Source organism: Asparagus officinalis, chromosome 5 (genome assembly GCF_001876935.1).
Source record: "Asparagus officinalis chromosome 5, Aspof.V1, whole genome shotgun sequence".
In the NCBI taxonomy this organism is placed as follows: Eukaryota; Viridiplantae; Streptophyta; class Magnoliopsida; order Asparagales; family Asparagaceae; genus Asparagus; species Asparagus officinalis.
Window position 1 is genome coordinate 90,812,038 of NC_033798.1, and position 18,825 is coordinate 90,830,862.

Consider the following 18,825-nt stretch of genomic DNA (forward strand, 5'->3'; position numbering starts at 1 on the left):
TTCCTCATCGAGCAGTGGCCTAACCTTCAAGCTCCACCCTCTGGTGATCGTCAACATCTCCGATCACTACACGCGAGTCAAAGCGCAGAATCTCCACTCCTCTTCCTCCTCAACCGCGGCCAATGGCGCCGCCGCCCCTCGCGTGTTCGGGTGCGTCATCGGAGTCCAGCGTGGCCGCACTGTTGAGATCTTCAACAGCTTCGAGCTTCTCTTTGATCCCGTCACCCAAACCCTAGATCGGCCTTTCATCGAGAAGAAGCAAGAGCTTTGTAAGTTGATTCTTTTAGGGTTTCTGTTACTGCCTTTAGTTGATTCTCTAGTTCAGTTACTTTTTGCTGTTGATTTTTCTCCTTATGTGTGTATATACCATATACCCCATTGAAACTGTAATTAGGGTTTATCGAATTTCACGATTAAATAAATAAATATTTTAAATTTGGTGAGATATCAGTAGTTGAAATCAGCATTTTAGTATCAAGCAGATTTACAATGATGCCATATGAGAGAAATCTTCTGCAACTTTCTTGTAATAATGTTTAATTTCTATAGTACATTTTCCTTGCTTTTACTTGTAGCTCCGTGTTTAAGTCCACAATTACCCTGGAGTTTTTTATGGAAATTTATATACCACTGGAATTTTTCCTGGAATTTTTTATACCAAATCTAAGGACAAATCAAGCTGACGATGCCGTGAAGTTTGTGGAGAGTAAAGGACCAAAAGTTTCAAATATAAGCAAGGACGAGAAATTTTTTTCCTTGGTTTTCACTATTTTGTTAAATTGTCCATTGTCCGAAACATGGTGAGACATAGTTTTTGGCAAAAGCATTACTGAAACAAGGCAATGCTCGATTTTCTCTCTAGTTGCAATTATGGTATTGTGTGGAAAGAAATGACTTTATTGTATAACAAGGGCCTTCTGCAAGGACCTTTTTGCCATCCCAATTTATTCTATAGTAATATTTACTAGAAATCCCTTCAGTTGTATGTAAGCAAAAGTGAAAAACTGCTATCATCAATGATACTGCTTTCCCAAACAGCCGTCTTCAGCCTCATAGTTTGTCAAGAAGGCCATTGTTCATGACATGTATATATCTTATAGCATTTCTTTACTATTATCTCGTGAAACTTCTCAAGGATGGACCTCTTCTTTTGCATGTATATCGTGTGGACATAGTTAGAAAAAGGTAGGTGTTTAATACTTCTTTCCTTTGCTCTTTTTTCCTGTTCCAATTGGGTGCGTGAAGGGGTATTCATGACTTTGGGCCTACTCTTGGAATTTACCTTTTTATTTGATTCGTCTAATATATCATATTTCAACATGTGATGCAGACAAAAAGGTCTTCCCAGATTTTTATATATTAGGGTGGTATTCAACAGGGAGTGATGCTCAGGAGTCCGATATGCAGATACACAAAGCTGTAAGTTCATCTTTTTTACACTGATTTATTGTATACTTTTGTTATGTCTTTCTTTGTTTCTTTGCACTTTATTGCTTGTTTTGCATTCACGGTTAGTAGAGGACTGGGTTCACCTTCTCTGTCGGCGAATTTGTTGTATAGTCTTGAGGAAAATTTATTAGGGTCCAGCTTTTTGAAAGAAATGGAGTGGCAATCAACCACGGAGTATGTACGTAACTACATAAAACAAGTTTATATGAATAAAAACTCAAGATCTGGTGCAAAGTTTGGATGTTCATGCTAATCTTCTTATAAGATTCATTCATAAATTAAATTGCTGTGTGCCCTTTCTGAGTTCTCATCTACTCTCTCCACTGAGGACCACAAATGCAGCTATATCTTTTCTTAAAAGGGTCTTTCTTTTAATAGCAATCATCAACAGCCTCATGCTTTGGTAATAAGCCAAAAATTTTATTCTATTAGTTGTAAAATGTCATACTGTTATAGCTATTTATCATCAATCTTTGCTTGCTTATTATATCTGTGTCCAACTTCTTCTCCCACACACCCAAAAAAATAAAACCTTCCACTTGCATCTTTGGATAGGGATAGGTATAGGATGATATTGTATAATACATGACTCAGGAAACCATTCTGGCTAAGTGGCTGTGCATCTCAATATGAAGATTACACAGCACATGTATGACTCGTCTCATCTTTATGGGATTTGGCATTATATGTAATGTTGTCATTACTCATATGTTTTTGCCTCGGCGGTTTTAAGAAACAGACCCATTTTCCTTGATATTTACACAGAAGAGTTTGAACACCGTGCTTAAACTGAAAAAGCAAGCTGGAATCCTGCATAATGGACATAACCATGTGCCATATGGTATTAACCCCCCTCCCCCACCCCAGAGAGAGGTGGGGGCGTGTAGGAAGCAATTCAAGGTATTAATCTTTATTGTATACCATAGATTATGCAAAAACGAGCATGTGCCTTCTCATGTTTAGGGTATTTTGCCATGGGAGATGATCTTGTCATTTCTGTGTGTTCATGTTACCTGCAATGTTTCAACAAGGTTGATATGGTACCTGGTATACCTATCCAAGAAAAAAAAACCCTTCACGTTAAATGCGATTCCCCATAATAAACCTATCATTATAATTCTATGATTTAGAATCTTTCAAGGTAGCAGAATTTTGGTTGTACATGTTTAAACTGCATTTTGCAAGTGTCTTTCACATCCATAAATACCTTGTGACTTGTGTCACGAAACTTGCCCCAATTTTAGAGGATCGGCGACTGGTTACTAGAGTTTTGTCTGCCTTTTGATTGTACAAGTTTAAACTGCATTTTACAAATGTCTTTCACATCCATAAATACCTTATGTCATGAAATTTGCTCGAATTTTAGAGGATCGTTGACTGGTTGCTAGAGTTTTGTCAAATAGATTAAACAAACTGCGGCCAAAAAAACAAAGTAAATAAATTTTAATATAGTAACTTGTTAGACTTTTAAATGCGACAAACAATAGTACTCATCTTATCATTGGAGGTTTTTTATTTTCAGTTGAAAGGAAGGATGAAGATTTTGGTTTTTTAACCATGCCATGTGCTATTTATATCCTTAAGGTTGACCATAAGCCTTGTTTTCTGTGATAGCTATAACTTTCATCCTTGAACTGGTTGGCTGATTTATCCTTAGCTTACTTGATAAGACCATGAATTGAGTCCTGTTCAAGTTTAGTAGATCATCCAAAACAAGCTACCAGCTGATGAGCTTTGCTTAACGTATGTCTGTGAGCACTTTAAACAGCTGGTTTGCACTTGGACTAACAAAAGTACCTGCCTGCCGATGATCTTTGTGAAACTAAAGCAGTAGGCACTTTCTCATAGTTAAATATTTCCAAGAGTAACTTTCAGAATGATTTTATCACAAGTAAAAGATCTGAAATTATGTTTGATTTGATTTATGCTGTTGTGGTCTTGAACTTTTACCCTTGAGTCTGACTGTATTCTGAACGTACCGACTCATTTGGTTAGTGGTTGATGCTTTCATTCGTACACTAGACAATAGTCACAATATGCTTTTGTTTTTTTTAAATGATGACCACCCGTAGCTGTAGTTTCTGAAGATGGCAGCATAAATTCCCTGCTACTACAAACTATCTTTGCAACTTGGACTTCTTGCTTAAATATCTTTTTTTGGTGCAGTTGATGGATATTAATGAAAGTCCTGTTTACCTTATTCTGAATCCATCAATTAACCATGCCCAGAAGGATCTACCTGTGACGATCTATGAAAGCGGTATGTGAGCTTGCCTTTAGCCTAGAATATGTATTACACTAATTTAATTTCTTTCTCACAGTTACTGATTACATATTTGATTAAATTAAGTGTGAGCTTAACTGAAAGGCTTGCAACGTATGATTATCTTGCAGTTAAATGTTAAGCTGATGGGCTTTAAACATATGTCACCGCATGAGAATGTCAAACTAATATTGATGTTTTTTTTGGATGAATTGTTGATGGAATGATTTAATGTTTGAAGACTTGCCTTCAGTAGGACAAATGATGTGATGATAGTAACGAGCAATGTTGTACTGGATGACAAGAAAACCTGAAGAAACATGGGTGTTATCAAGTAATGTCTTGCTTATCCTAGAAAGAGTCATTTGTTTAGAAACCATCATCTTCCTATGTCAAGTCATAGCTACCTGGGGAACTCTCAACCTTTTATCTTTGTGCAAACTTAATTTACATATTTGCCCTAAAAAATTCAAACTTCATATAATTGAAAAATGGCTTGACAACAGTGCAACACCTAATAAAAAATGATATATTCTAACTTAATAATCAAAATCAGGGACTCAAAACTTGTAGTGTTCTTTGATTACTCCTGCTCCAGAATTCCCTAAGATCAAGAATATTAAGAAATAGTAGGAGGAAAGTTTGTAGATTTGCTGTACAAATTGCATTCATTACTAACCAGTGATTACAATTTTTTACATGACTAGGGCCAGCTTGGTATTGCTGGAGCTTATAATAAGTTGCTTATAAAAGCTTCTTATAGAAGCAACTTGTATAAGCTACTGAAAATAGTTTGGTAATCAAATGTTAAAAAATTATAGGGTTACTAATCCAACTTATTTCATTTCAGAATAGAAGGGAGAAATATCACCCACAACAAGAAATTATAGGGTCAGTAAAACATCCCATATAAGCTAGTTATATAACTATGAAGCTATTTATACTTTATAGTTGCAAAAATCTTCTTCTGTTGCAAAAATTGTTGCCCTAACTGTTTCTCTTCTAGACGACTGGGCGGAAACCAAGACCAAGACTCCAACCTTGATTAATGTCAGTTAAATAAGTTATTAGTTCTCTCTAAATTGCTTAATTCAGAAGATACCTGATTATGTAAATCCATTTGCCTAAGGAGCTGCAAGAGTACACTTCTTTATTGTTTCTGCCTATGCTTTAGAAGCTGACTGAAGTTGATAATTTCTTACTCGAGAAAGTTCTATCTCTGAACTATTGACAATCAGATCGCAAGAACTATTGATTAGGTCCTACACCCTTTCCATAACTTCAAATTTTCAATAAACACTAGACAAATTCCATATTTGTGAACTAATTAGGTGAACCGGTTCGTGAAGTTTTTTTATTCTTTTCATGAGAAAGCAGTCACCACTACTTCGGTAGACAATGCACCTATCAGAAATAGCTATACTCAATTAGCTTGTAATCACTATGCAAATTGGACTGTCAACTTTGTCCATCTTTAACTTTAAATGAGAGAAGATTTCTTTATACTTAATTATAGCACATGTTAATTACGGAGTTATAATAAATAGTTATACTCTATGCTTATGTTTCTTATTTATGTTCTGAAATCTGTTTTTTATTGACATTTGGCCTTTTATATCTGTGGAATTGTTTTGCTGGTACTCAAAGAACTACATGTCATTGATGGGATTCCTCAGCTTATATTTGTAAGGTCAAATTACACAATTGAGGTTGGTCTTCTTCCTGAGTCATGTTATGTTATAAGCTAATCTTTGTACCATGTATATATATTAAAATGTATGCTTCCTTTCATTAAGACTGTAGAGGCTGAGCGGATTTCCGTTGATCATGTCGCACATCTTAAGCCATCTGATGGGGGCTCCGCTGCAACTCAATGTGAGATACCTTTCTTAGCCTCACTGGTTGTATATATTTGTGTAGTTAGGAGTTTAATTTCCATTGTATTTATAAATAATAATCATTGCCTGAATTGAATTGAGAACACTGACGGACATGGGTTCGTTGAGCAGTGGCTGCACATCTTACTGGTATACATAGTGCTATAAAAATGCTGAACAGCAGGATCCGTGTACTCCACCAATATCTTCTCGGCATGCAAAGAGGTAAAAATGCACATACCTCTTGGGCCGGGTGCCTTAATCATTCCCCCATTCGCTCTTTTAAATTTTATATTTATTATTCGTCACATATTGTTACTTGTTAGTGCCTTCAATTAGGCATCAAACCTGATCAGTGTGTTATTTCCAAAAGCTTTTTGGCTTGCGCTAACAAGGTTGATGTGCTTTTATTGAACATGTAGGTGATATTCCCCTTGATCATTCATTGCTGAGACAAGTTTCAAGTCTTTTAAGAAGGTTGCCAGCCATGGAATCAGAGAAATTTCAGGATGATTTTTTGATGGTACGTCTCCTTGCAAACTGCAGTTATATTTACGTGCATGCAAATCTATGCTTAATTGCATGAGTAATGAGTATACAATGTTCTTTGCTAGATGATGTTGTGCTGTAAAATGACGGTCCAATTATGATTTAACTTGCGTTTCTGGTTGAAGTAGGGTGGTTTGAGATACTGGCCTTATATTTTGTTATTCATGAAACCTTGAATCACCACATTTTTTTTTCTTTTTTCAGGAATACAATGACACACTGCTCATGACCTACCTAGCGATGTTCACAAATTGTTCAAGGTATACCTACTTTTTATTTAACATATGTTTGAGAAGGGTAGATACTACAAACTACAACATTGGTGCTTGTAAGAGAATATAGGAGTCACCTTCCCTCTCTCACTTTATTCACTTAAACATATCTATCATTTAGCATAATCAATATGATTAAAAGGAAAAATACGTTGTATAGGGTATAACAGGAGATTGGACATCTCCCTCCACATCCATTGACCCCTTTGCTTGCAGCAGCGAATTAGACTATTATTCCAGTGTTACTGGCATCAAAGCACATATGATGTTATTCAGATTTCAGCATCAGCTGAATATATGATAAACTAATTTCTAGTTTATGGTCTGTTTGCATACGATCCACATCGGTTATATGGGTAACTTGATGTGGGTTTATAAGGGATTTGGATTCCCCCCCTCTACAAGCTAGCTTTTAGAGGCAAGTTCTCTTTGGGGTCCTTACACTGTCTCTACTAAATTTGCGACTGTGGCATAAGTAAAAAAAAAAAAGGCAGACAGTTGTAGATTCATACGCTTTCTTTTTCTAATTTCAGTTGTAATGAAGAATTTACTGATATGAATTGCCATGATTGTTCCTCTCTTCAATTTTTTGTACTTCTTTTCAGCACCATGAATGAAATGGTGGACAAGTTCAACACCATCTACGACAGACATACTAGAAGAGGAGGTCGATCTGCCTTCATTTAGCCAGGCATTGCTGTTTTTGTGATTCATGCCAGAAGACCCCTTTAGTTACTTGGTTACAGAGCTTTTTGCAACTAATATCATCCCAGCTGCAAAGATTTTGTTTAACATGGATATGATTCGACTCTGAAGTCTATATATATCACTGCTAAGAGTGTACGTAATTCATCTACTGGTACTTGAAAGAATATTGTTTGCTCACCTGAGAGTAACGGGAAACCAAGACGAGTGGTAATACCACGCTACTTCTTGTTGGTTTGGGGGTGTATCGGTCTTGCTTAGTTTTTGTGTATTCAGAGTACATAATGTTATATGTGAATGGTGGTCTTAAATCGGGCGGCAAAGTACTACAGTATGTTGATCCTACAAGAGGCAATTTAAGGTTAGTGAGATCGACCCCAAAGATCTAAATTCAATGGAGATCACGGTATCTTTTGACAATCTATATTCAGCAGTTGGTATCGGAGTCGGATACTGATATTGGAGAGATTTAAGGTCGATGATTCTCTTCTAAACACATAAATTTCATTTAATATTTTTTTTTTATAAAAGCAACGTTAGGCATCTTTAAATATGTTTAGATAATTTGTATAAATCATGTTTCTTAAGAGAAAAGCATACCTTGTAAGCAAAGAGGTAAATAAACTAGATAAGAAAATAGAACTCAAAGATTTATATCCGTATCTGATAAGAAATTGTTTGTTTGTTTAGCATATATGCATTAGTTTTACTAGTATTAGTCCCGTGCTAAGCATGCCCTAGTGTTTTGTTTTGCACATCTAGTTGGGATTCGTCTGGTAACGTTAATTTTGTTGTATTTTTTACTCTATCAAGTTTGAAACAACTAAATAATAAGATACAACAAACACCAAATGGTATAATCATAGTTGACAATTGACAAAATTTTACTCTATCAAGTTTGAAACAATCCAATAATAGGATAACCTCAACCAAAATTTACTGTAGATTGAGCAGTTCTATTAAGTTTTAAAATTTTATTGTTTCACTAATAGTGTTGTGGTGGTTGAGAATTTTACTGCACGTCAAGAACAATGTTTTAAGGTTCAAATTTCTGTTATTTCATGAGCAAATGTTTTGATGGTTCATAATTTTACTTAGCATGGATAGTGTTTTACAATAACATGAAACAGTAGGGGTGCATTCGGTCCGGATACGGCTCGGATATGATGCTTATCATATCCATATCCGCTTACCCATCTCAGATATGGATACATATACGGACACATCTCGGTAAGGAAAATTCATATCTATATCCGCAAAATTCGGATACGGTTACGGATATATAAGCAAATATGCATGCGGATACAAAACGGATATGAGGAAACTAGATAGTATTGAGAAAAATATAGTTCTTGTGATACAAACGAATTCGTTAATACGTTCATTATAACTGAAAAAGCGAAGGTTAGACATATTGATCATCAAAATTAACCACAAATCCATAATCTAAGAATGAAAACTATCGAAAGAGTATGACCAATATGTATTCGAATATTTCGGATACGGATACAGATATTTTACTACAAAACAATATTCTATCGGTTATAGATTTGAGTAACCAAATCCGCATCCTCATGGATACAGTTACAGATATTTTTTCGGATACAGATACGGTTTAGCATCCCCATGAAACAGTGATTTCAAGGCTCTGCTTTTAAGTTAAAAATAGTAGATAAGCTATTGAATGATTTGAAGTATCTAAATTCGAAAACCATGTCAGATTGGGAACACATGGTGGATTATCGGCCATATAAATCAAGCCAACATTTCTCAAGTTAAATAAATAAATAAATAACGATAAATGTTTAAAAAACACACCTACATCTACATTATACTAATAAACAATTGCTAGAGTTTGCACCACTTGACACTTAATTAAAATGTAACTTTTCGTTTTTTTTACTATCATTTACTATTCCATATTTCTTTTTCCTACGATAAATTTTCTTTTCTATGCTTTCTACATCTGAAAATACGAAATGTTCGACTTTCTTGACATTAATGAGTCGGTAACTGATGTATAGTTGTTATTCTGAGACATCGCACGCGTAAGCGTTTCATCTCGCATTAAAAAACAAACAGGGCACAGGTCAAGCTCAGTCGGATCCGACCCGACCCGACCCGACCCGTTCGCGCTCGAAGTTCCGACTCTGGGTTTCTGCGGCGTTCTCCGGCTCCACGCGCTGTTGAGGTGTGGAAGACTCACAGCCTCCTCCTCTTCCCTCCCTCCGTAGGTTTTTTTTTTTTGCTTTTCAACACAAAAAAAGTTACGCCCAAAACCCTAAACCCTTATTCATCCCCGCGTCGAAACCTCGTCTCCTCTCTAATCTAATCGATCTCTCAGTCGCAAGCGATGATCAAGGTAAGCCTAGGTTTCCCTTCTAATTTCCTCTTGTATTTTTGAAATTCGTAAACTTTTGCTCATTGTCCATCTTCAATCCATTTATTGCAGCGATTTTTTTTTCTTTTTGTTCCGTCCTTATTCCGATGAGTCGAGCTTAGCGAGAACCTGCAATCAGTAATTTTTTTTTTAGATCTTGAGCCCTTCCTGCGATGAGATGAAACTTTATTCGAGCGAAGCAAATGGGAATCTGATAGGAGAACGTAAGAGGGGGTTGGAATATGCTCTCTTTGTCTACTGTCCGCAGAGTTTGTGCTGCCATTGATGCTGTTTCCGCAACCGTTATTGCTGCCGGCTTATCGAAATCACGAACCAAAACTGACCTCTCCGCCGCCGCCGCCAGCTGTTCGATCCAAGACCCCAATACTTTACCCACCATTGCTTCATGCAAAGCTGCACTTTTGAAGAAGGAGACAAAAACCATGCCAGAGGAGAGCACAATACCTGTCAGTGAACCTGCTCTCGTCAAGATTAAGAAGGAGAGGGACCCAGAAAAGCTATTCCATTTGTTCAAATCGAATGCCCACAATCGCCTTGTCGTCGAAAACCGGTTTGCCTTTGAAGATACTGTGTCAAGATTGGCCGGAGCTTCTCGCTTTGATCTCATAGAGCAGCTTCTAGAACACCAGAAGGCACTTCCTCAAGGCCGCCGTGAAGGGTTCGTCGTTCGGATTATAATGCTCTATGGAAGGGCTAGAATGCCAGATCAAGCCCGTAAGACGTTCGATGAAATGCACCTCTTCGGATGTCGACGAACTGTCAAATCGCTTAATGCTACACTCAAGGTCTTGTATGATAACCGGAGGTTTGATAATATTCAAGAGGTTATTGAGGAGACACGGGCTAAGTTTGGGATTGAATTCGATGATATTTCGTTTAATATAATTATCAAGGTTTTATGTGAGATGGGTCATTTAGATGATGCTTACTTGACCATGGTGAATATGGAGAAGTGTGGGATCAAACCCGACGTTGTTACGTATACCACTATCATGTCTGCATGTTATAAGCTTGGTCGACGAGAGATTGGTGATGGGTTGTGGAATCTGATGGTGCTCCGAGGATGCTCACCAAATTTAGCCACTTATAATGTTAGGATACAGTACCTCATTAGCAGACAGAAGGCTTGGCAAGCCAATAGTTTGATTCGCAAGATGGATTTTGTTGGCATAAAGCCGGATGAGCTGACTTATAATCTAATCATCAAAGGTTTTTGTATGATTTGCGAGCTTGAAATGGCTAAAAGGATCTTTATGTCTATGCATGGGAGGGGATGCAAACCAAACAGTAAGATCTACCAAACTATGGTGCATTATCTTTGTAAAGCTGGGGAGTTTGATATGGCATTTAGGCTGTGCAAGGACAGCATGGAGAGGAATTGGTTCCCTAGTGTTGACACCATTGATAGACTACTGAAAGGCCTTATGTCGATCTCGAAGGACCGCAATGCTAGGGAAATCATGAAGTTGGTTAGTGAAAGAAAACCTCCTTATTTGAAGGATGAGTTGGAGGCCTTTGGAGGCATATTTTCTCGGAGCAAGACACAGGAGAAATAATGATTTTGGAATTTTATGTTTTTGAATGTTGTGTTTTCTGATGGAGATGCCATTATTTCGATTCACATTCTTTATTGTTTCATCTACAACTAGACACGATATTTATGTAGATGTAGCAGAGGCTTCTGATGTTCTTCTTCAGACTGAATTGGTCATCATAGAGGTAGAAGGGCCAGAAGAGCGTAGAACAGTTGTTCCCTGGTAAGTTACATAGAGAACTTTTTATGTCCATTTATCATATTGAATTCATTGTACTGACAAAGATTTTTGAATGCCTTGAATAAAAATTCTGAATTCTTTTTCATACTTGCTCCTTAACATACTTTGTTATCATATTCCTTTATATATATACTTATTAAGAATCAAGGTTATCAATAGTTTCTTGAAGTGTTTCACAAGCTCACAATATTTAGAGTCTCATGATAATCAACTTATATGTTATTTAAAGTGATTGCATTCTAGTTCACATCAATGTTGTTCTCTTTCAAGTTGTTAACACAAAGCTAAAAGTTTTGCAATGCCTTTGCAATCTTTAGTTGTCCCGATGCAACCATTATACTAGAGTTCCTTCCAAAAAACTCATGTTGAACTTTAACTATTACCTACATTTTGGAAAAATCCTGAGTCCACCATCAAGCAAACAAGTGTCCGTAAATATTTAATCTTTAGCACTCATGGTGTACAAGCCCTGGGATATTGGATTTTGTGGTTCTCTTTTGAATAATTCATATAACCACGTCAGCTTGATGATTAATCTGTGGGCACTTGTGGAGGCTCACTCCTCGCTTTCATGAATGTAAATTGTGAAACCCCCAAAAAAATAAATTTACCTATTGTCCAACTGGCTTTCAAGATTTTTGACGCTACCACCTATTGCACATAATTTCCCTGGCCAAGAAGTTGGTCCAACCAGAGAAAGTTGATGTCAAGTTGACAGCAATTCTGGAAGTTTCTAAATTCAGTTATTTTTCAAAGCCACTCCTTGGTAACTAAACACTGTTTATGGCATCTTTACAGATGTCAGGAAAAGGAAATAATTGAGTGCAGAAATTGCTCACCCTCGTTGATGAATGAAGTTGACCTATCATCTTACTCATCATTTTCTTTCTCCTGTATACCTAAATTCCATTGGATTATGAAATTGAGCCAAATTTTGTTTTATTTGCATGACAACCCAAGGGATTTACCACCTCAGTTTAGTGGAAACCACCATCATCTTGCTCTGTGGTGTTTCCTATCTAAATATGGTTGGTTTTGGTTACATTCTACTTCTCCATAAAAATAGATCGACTAAATTTTACAATACAATCTAGATGTGACCTTCATGCCATGTCCTGAATTAGAAGTCAAAACTCCTCACCAAGTTAAACTTAATCTAAAGTAGGTTTTCCATCAACCTTGAAGGCCACTGGACTTTCAGGAAAATCAACCAGATTGCAGTTTAATGTTGTATAACCTCCAAAGTTTGCCTGGAATACAATCTGACCTACATGGAGGAAGTCGATAAGTTTTGCTTAACAGGTTGCATCATCTGAGATAATAAATATACCTTGGGCCAGATGGAAGCGTCTTTAACTCCGTTATAAAATTGGATCATATGAGAGGCAAATAAACCATGAGCCAGATGGAAGCTCCTTCCCTCTGTCATTATTAATGTGAGACAGCGTACTGTGATTGGCATACTGATGCAGGACAAATTAGTTCCTAACAAGTCTATCTACATCAATCTGTATCAGATGCAATTTTCGAATTTGTTCTGTGTCACATACATATACATTAAGTTCTTAAGAACTTGCTGAGATACAAATAAACCATGAGCCTTATAGAAGCACCTTCCCTGTGCTATTTCTAACTTCGCCATACATGTAAATTAAGCCGTTTAAAATTTTCATTTCAAACACTGGATCCAATCACTATGAATTAAGCCATTTGAACACTGGACCCAACTATTTGAAATTAGATGTATTTTTTATATATGATAACTAATTACAAAAGCTCAATGTTGAAAGCCAAAAACATGAAAGTAATATAAGATTCCCTGCCAGTGAAACTATAATTGAGTCAGTGGTGGTGTTGATGTTTGCCAACTAGGTGCAGTGCCATGTAGATGAAATGTTTGAGTAGTATCAATTAAGCTGTAGGAGGTTTGACTTTTTTTGTTTTTGCTTTTTCTAAAGTCTAGCTCACACAAATCCCTTAAACTGTCACATATTTTACAAGTTAACTCCTCATATGGAGTTTTTTTTGGAGTCGAACACTTAAGCTAATTTACCAGAGATAAATGCATTGAAGTTTCTCCCTTTCTTCATTACTACCCAAAACCCAAAAAAAAAAAAGAAAAATCCTCATATTGTTTTCTTTCATTTGCGAGAAGAAAAAAAAAAGTGGACGAATGGAGGAGAGATGGTGCTGCTAGTGGAGGAGGAAGAGGAAATGAGTTGATTTCCTTACAATTAGATTTTTTTTAATAATGAAAATCTTAGAATCAAGATGCTAGAGGGAAGCCAACATAGAAAGGTAAAAAGGAGGATGAGTTAATTATAATAATGGTGAGTTACAAAGAAGGAAAGGAAGGAAGTCTGTTCATTTTTATTAAGGTTAGAGATCAGTGAAATTGGAAATAAGAAAGGAGGAGTGTGATGACAATGGAGAAGTTAGTGGAGGCAGGGGAGGAAACATCTTTGATTTTATTATAATTAGGCCTAGCAAAAATGGGGATGATCACGTCGAAGGAAACAGAAGAATATAGAAAGGTGAAGAGGAGAAGATGATTATTGTGAGCAAGTAGACGATGGGAAATTTAGAAAAACAGAAATTGGAGGAAGAAGAGGATAATAAAGAGCCTTTAACTTGAAAAAGAACGGTGAACATGTTCAAGATAGTAAATTGTTAATAGTTTTTCAAGGTATTTATCAGTAGATAACTTCCATGTCAGGTACTTACCTACATAGAAGTGAAGTTTAGATTACCTGTAAGCAATTTTGTTTTTCATAAGATGACTAGGAATTTGTTCATAACCTCTTCCATTTCTTATGTTACTTCAAAATCATACAACTACATATTTCTTTTTCAATGGATCAGGTTGACCGTAGGAATTTCTTTTATGTTCGATCATAACAATGATACTACATTATGTCAATTGCTTGGGTTATAAGTTTGTGTTGCATATGCTTTCTGTCAAATATGTCTTCTTACAGGGAATAATTTGAACTTAAAGATTCAGTTTACCTCCTCAAATTAGGCATGTTTATTCACACCTTATTTGAAAAATATAACTTAAAGAGTGTGCATCTTGTTGGCTCTTACGAAAGAGAAGGCATGCGTGGTCAGTAAGGTTCCCTTGGCATACTGTCTTTAAGTTCTAAACAGTCTTGCCTGAAATTTTGACTTTCTACGGGAGAAACCAAATTCAGGTCAACCATTTCAAGTGTATAGATATGCCTGGTGGCGTAATATGCATGTTATATGCTGTGTATATATACAGTGGAGGTATCATATCCTGGATTTTCTAACTCCATGTAAAAACTTGCCATGGTTACAATTACAATTAGTTATGCAAAAGAAGGATACCTTACAGCTATTAGTTATATAAAACGTATTGATATTTCGTAATATGCATGTTATGTGCTGTGTATATATACAGGGGAGGTACATATCCTGGATTTTCTAACTGCATGTAATAACTTGCCATGGTTACAATTACAATTAGTTATGCAAAAGATGGATACCTTACTGCTATTAGATATATAAAACTTATTGATCTTTCGTATTCACTGTTTAACACTTGTGATTTATCCTCACTGTTTGTTCCTTTAACAGGCCAGTTGAAGGAGAAGGCTGTGGGAAAGCTCAAAATTAGTACCTGCTCACAGGAACCATTTTACATTTTTGATGTTTATAACTCATCACACTCAAATATTGCATTGTAACCTGATGTACCTTTTTGGTTGATTCTCGCAGTCAAGAAGTTGTCATCGTATACAACGTTTTCTTTTTCCATTTGTTTCCGCTCCTGCAACTAGTTTTGCTTCTCTGAGCAGGAGTCATCATAGATAAAGAAATGTTTCAAAATTCTCAGTGTTTATCCTGTTATGTGACAGTGCAATGAAATAATTCGCAGGATGCCTTGTTCCCCAGTGTTTACGATGCAAAGAATATGGATGATAACTGCAGAATCTCAACACATTCAGTAGGTTTTTGGATTCTGAAGGTTGTATAAAGCAGAGAATGTTATTCTGAATAAACGTGAAGCTTGAATTTACTTTTGCCTTTAGTATATGCTTGGTATCAAGCACAAACTTGGTACTTGGTAGTGAGGTAGCACATTCTCATCCGCTCTTGTCAATTATTCAATCCATGTGTACTCGTGTGAATGTGGTTCTCCTTTTTAAGTGGGCGAATGAGAATGCACCTTATTGCTAAGCATAAAGTTTGGTGCTTGGTATCAAACATATCCATATTCCTTCTATACATAAAATGGATATGCTTAGTATCAAGCACAAACTTAGTGTTAGATGATGAGATATCACATTTTCTTCCATTCCTTCTAATTATTTAACCCATGTTCATCAACGTGAATGTGGTCCCCACCCCCATTAAGCGTCAGATGTTCTGCAAACATAAAGCCGGATCATATTAATATCGGAGAAAAATCACATAAAATGAAAGTTATTAGCCACACCGGAACCAAGCTACAGCACAAAAACTTAGAAAGTGAAAAGGATTTGAAGCAATGTGGCTCCTACAAACACCATTCATTTCCAACGAAAAAGATAAAGACCCCCAACGCTCAAAAAACCTCCTCCTCCTCCTCCCTCCCCTGTTCACTCTCCCCTCCACCTTCAAAAATCTTCAAATACTCAACAGTCTCCAAAGATTTATGAATGGCGTTAAGAGTCCACTTCCCAACCTTGCCCCTCTCCTTCTCCTCCTCTTCTTGCTTCAGTTCCAACCTCTCAAAATTCCCAAGGCTCCAAACCAAAGCTCTCACCCCGAGAAAACCCGACAAAGCTTTTCGTCCAGGATTCGGTTCGCCGGTGAAGAAGATATCAGCATCTCTCCCTCCACTCGATCTCACCGAAGACAACATCAAACAAGCCCTTGATGATGCAAGGTCCGAGGCAAGTGCATCCCTCCGTAGCCTTCTTCATGTTAAGGTTGCGGGCGATTCGAAACCTCATTTTTTTTTTCTTTGTTTTTTTATGCGTTTTCATGATTCAGTTCCCTCAGATATTCGACGCGTCAGTCGGCATGACAGGTATCCTTCGAGATGATATTCTCATGATTTTCTTCGTGTTTGTTTAGTTTCTTTATCGAATAGCTCACAGCTGTTTGTGTCGCAGGGGAGGTTGATCTTGCAGAATTGGACGGACCTTTTGTGAAGATCAGCTTGAGAGGCCGGTTCTGGCACAAGAGATCGACGGTTCTTGCCAGGATCAGCAACTATCTGAAGATCAGGATTCCTGTAAATTTGCTCAATTCGTTTAAGCTACTAGTGTTGTATTCATTCTTGTGATGTACGTATTTGAGATGGTAATGACAATTCTTTTCTTTTTTTCTTTTTTTTTGGTAGGAAATTTTGGAGGTGGACATTGAGGACGAGAAGCAGTTGGATGACAGCCCGGCAAGTTTTTGAGGTTTGTGAGGGAATTCACTACTACCGTTGAGATAACTAGAGGATGTTGGGATTGTGCAGTGTGATTCTTATTGCGCTACGTTTGGGTACTTTGTTAACTTTGTACTCAAATGAACTACAATTTTTTATATTTAAAAAAAAAAATCACATTTGAGAGGATTAGAATCCCAGAACATTTTGGGATTTCTTAGGGCGCGTTTGGTTGCATTTTTTAGAGGGGGAAATGAGTTGAAAGCCTGCCAAAAATGTCAGTTTTGACAGGCTTTCTTGTAAAAACGTCTCTAAAAAAAACAAATGCTGAAATCACATAACAGTTTCTGACATACATAAGGAAAGGCTGTAACAATGGAGTTGATGAAAGCCTCCTCATGATGAGTAATAGACATTCTCTGGGTTTTAAAAGCAAGACCTGCTGCTGACTCCTCCGTCCAATTTATAAGGGGTTAATTGCACATAGACTCCTGTAGCTCGTTTTGAACTTACCACCATTGCTGTTTCAATTTTGAAGATAGATATCCTGGGTGAATTTTTTTACTTCCACTCTTTAATCCTGGATGAAATTTTGACAGAAATTGCCCCTGGTGAAACAGGTGAGTCTATCTGAAATAAAAGAGTAAGGGAAAAAAAATTCATTCGGTGGGTTTAATGAAACTATAATGGTAGCAGTTCAGAACAATGTTACTATAAGGGGTCTATGTGCAATTAACCTAATAAGTAATTGCCCCTCTACTCCTAAGTTCAGATTTTGATTTGCTTCCACAAGCTAAATGAACGGATAAGAGCCCACTTTACAGTTGAGGATCTTGACATGATACGTTTACATGCTAATAAAATTGGAGAAATTAGACTGACAATGTAGTATCAAGCTAATTTTCACTTTAGTTCCTATTCTAAAAGACATTATATCTTCAGAAGAGCCAACATTGGCACTTTGATGTTCAGGTGATCCTTTGATAAAAAAGTAAAACGGGATTCCTGATTAATCTTAACTATGAAGCTGCAAATTTTTCGGATGTTAAGGATGAAACACTAGTCCTTTTTTCCTCTCAAGATCTAGAGAGGTTTATTGCAAATTTGTAATGTTGTAAATGGGTATACATAGTAAAATCAATCTGATTTCTCTGTAGCTTGGATGGATTGAGTGGCCTATGCTATGAATGATGAATCCCCATTTTATTGGACTAAAGACAGGCATAATGGCCTATTTGGTTGCTAAAAAAGACAAAGAAACCACTTTACACCAAACCTATTTCTTATAAACTTTTCTTTTCTTTAGTCTGCTTCCCACTTTAAAGAAAAAAATATTAAGTGCATGTAGATCCATAGCATTAAATGTGCACCTAAATGATATCAAACGTTAAATTACTAGATTTCGGGTTTTGTATCCAGATCCAAAGATTGACATCCTTTAAGTGTACATGTGATGTCATGGACCGTCCATACCAAATAATTTCTCTATATTAAAATCAAGAAAAATGAGATGACACACTCTTATTGATTGATTTGATTACATTTCTAGGAAACCCATTGAGTTTTTTATAGTGAAAACACTTGTTGAAGACCTATTTAGAAGGTTTCTTTGTTAGATCCCGCAACCCCTAGAAAATCATCAAAACAGTAAAAGGGGAAAAAAATATTGAATACTTAGTAAAGATCCTTTGTTAAATAATAGAAGATGTAGTCCTTATGGGATACAAATTAAGACAATCCATGCATATAATGTATCAGTTTGGCAACTCTTGTCATGATATATAACTAGATTACACTGATTTAGTTCTGGATTGAAGGTAGAACAATCAAGAACTGGTTTGAGGCTAAAATTTAGTCTAACAAAATCAGTTTTAAGTTTTTTATAACTCGGTCTGGAATCAAACTCAACACCGTGAGAGCCATATTGGAATCTTTTAATAGTCCAGATCAACTATGGTGTGTTTAAAAATCAATTTAAATTTATATATAGTTTCTCGTTAAAGTAGGATTAATGTTGAACTTGTTTTCGTTTCACTAAATCAGTTTGATTCAATTGGCCAAACAGACGCATGTTTAGTAATAGGGTTCAATGATATTTCCTTTTTTCCCCTTAGTAGTAACATGATTCCATGTTACTGCTACTGGGTT

At 36.4% G+C, this 18,825-nt stretch overlaps 3 protein-coding genes across 3 annotated transcripts; all 3 read left to right on the plus strand.

The window, feature by feature from the left end:
* LOC109842159 (COP9 signalosome complex subunit 6a) lies at nucleotides 5-7,434 on the plus strand (the record flags this gene model as incomplete). The annotated part of the gene is made up of 9 exons (XM_020411066.1): nucleotides 5-269; nucleotides 1,331-1,419; nucleotides 3,616-3,709; nucleotides 5,360-5,421; nucleotides 5,509-5,587; nucleotides 5,722-5,814; nucleotides 6,012-6,112; nucleotides 6,343-6,398; nucleotides 7,016-7,434. Coding segments are annotated over 9 exons (921 nt in total), but the record flags the coding sequence as incomplete, so codon positions are not given.
* LOC109840135 (pentatricopeptide repeat-containing protein At1g80150, mitochondrial-like) lies at nucleotides 9,255-15,071 on the plus strand. The gene is made up of 3 exons (XM_020408654.1): nucleotides 9,255-9,477; nucleotides 9,568-11,273; nucleotides 14,892-15,071. Exon 2 carries the CDS (start codon nucleotides 9,738-9,740, stop codon nucleotides 11,070-11,072), a length of 1,335 nt encoding a protein of 444 aa, XP_020264243.1. The 5' UTR covers nucleotides 9,255-9,477; nucleotides 9,568-9,737; the 3' UTR covers nucleotides 11,073-11,273; nucleotides 14,892-15,071.
* Nucleotides 15,814-16,869, plus strand: LOC109840136. Its single transcript, XM_020408655.1, has 4 exons — nucleotides 15,814-16,192; nucleotides 16,293-16,329; nucleotides 16,415-16,536; nucleotides 16,645-16,869. The coding sequence occupies exons 1-4, from the start codon at nucleotides 15,956-15,958 to the stop codon at nucleotides 16,705-16,707; spliced, it is 459 nt and encodes a 152-aa protein (XP_020264244.1). The 5' UTR covers nucleotides 15,814-15,955; the 3' UTR covers nucleotides 16,708-16,869.

What these genes read in the sequence shown, in the direction of transcription:
- LOC109840136 (XM_020408655.1), top strand. Translation starts at nt 15,956, where the DNA reads ATGGCGTTAAGAGTCCACTTCCCAACCTTGCCCCTCTCCTTCTCCTCC. An exon ending in TTGATGATGCAAGGTCCGAG is followed by an intron (nt 16,193 to 16,292) that starts GCAAGTGCATCC and finishes TTCATGATTCAG; the next exon opens with TTCCCTCAGATATTCGACGC. An exon ending in CGCGTCAGTCGGCATGACAG is followed by an intron (nt 16,330 to 16,414) that starts GTATCCTTCGAG and finishes TTTGTGTCGCAG; the next exon opens with GGGAGGTTGATCTTGCAGAA.
- LOC109840135 (XM_020408654.1), top strand. Translation starts at nt 9,738, where the DNA reads ATGCTCTCTTTGTCTACTGTCCGCAGAGTTTGTGCTGCCATTGATGCT.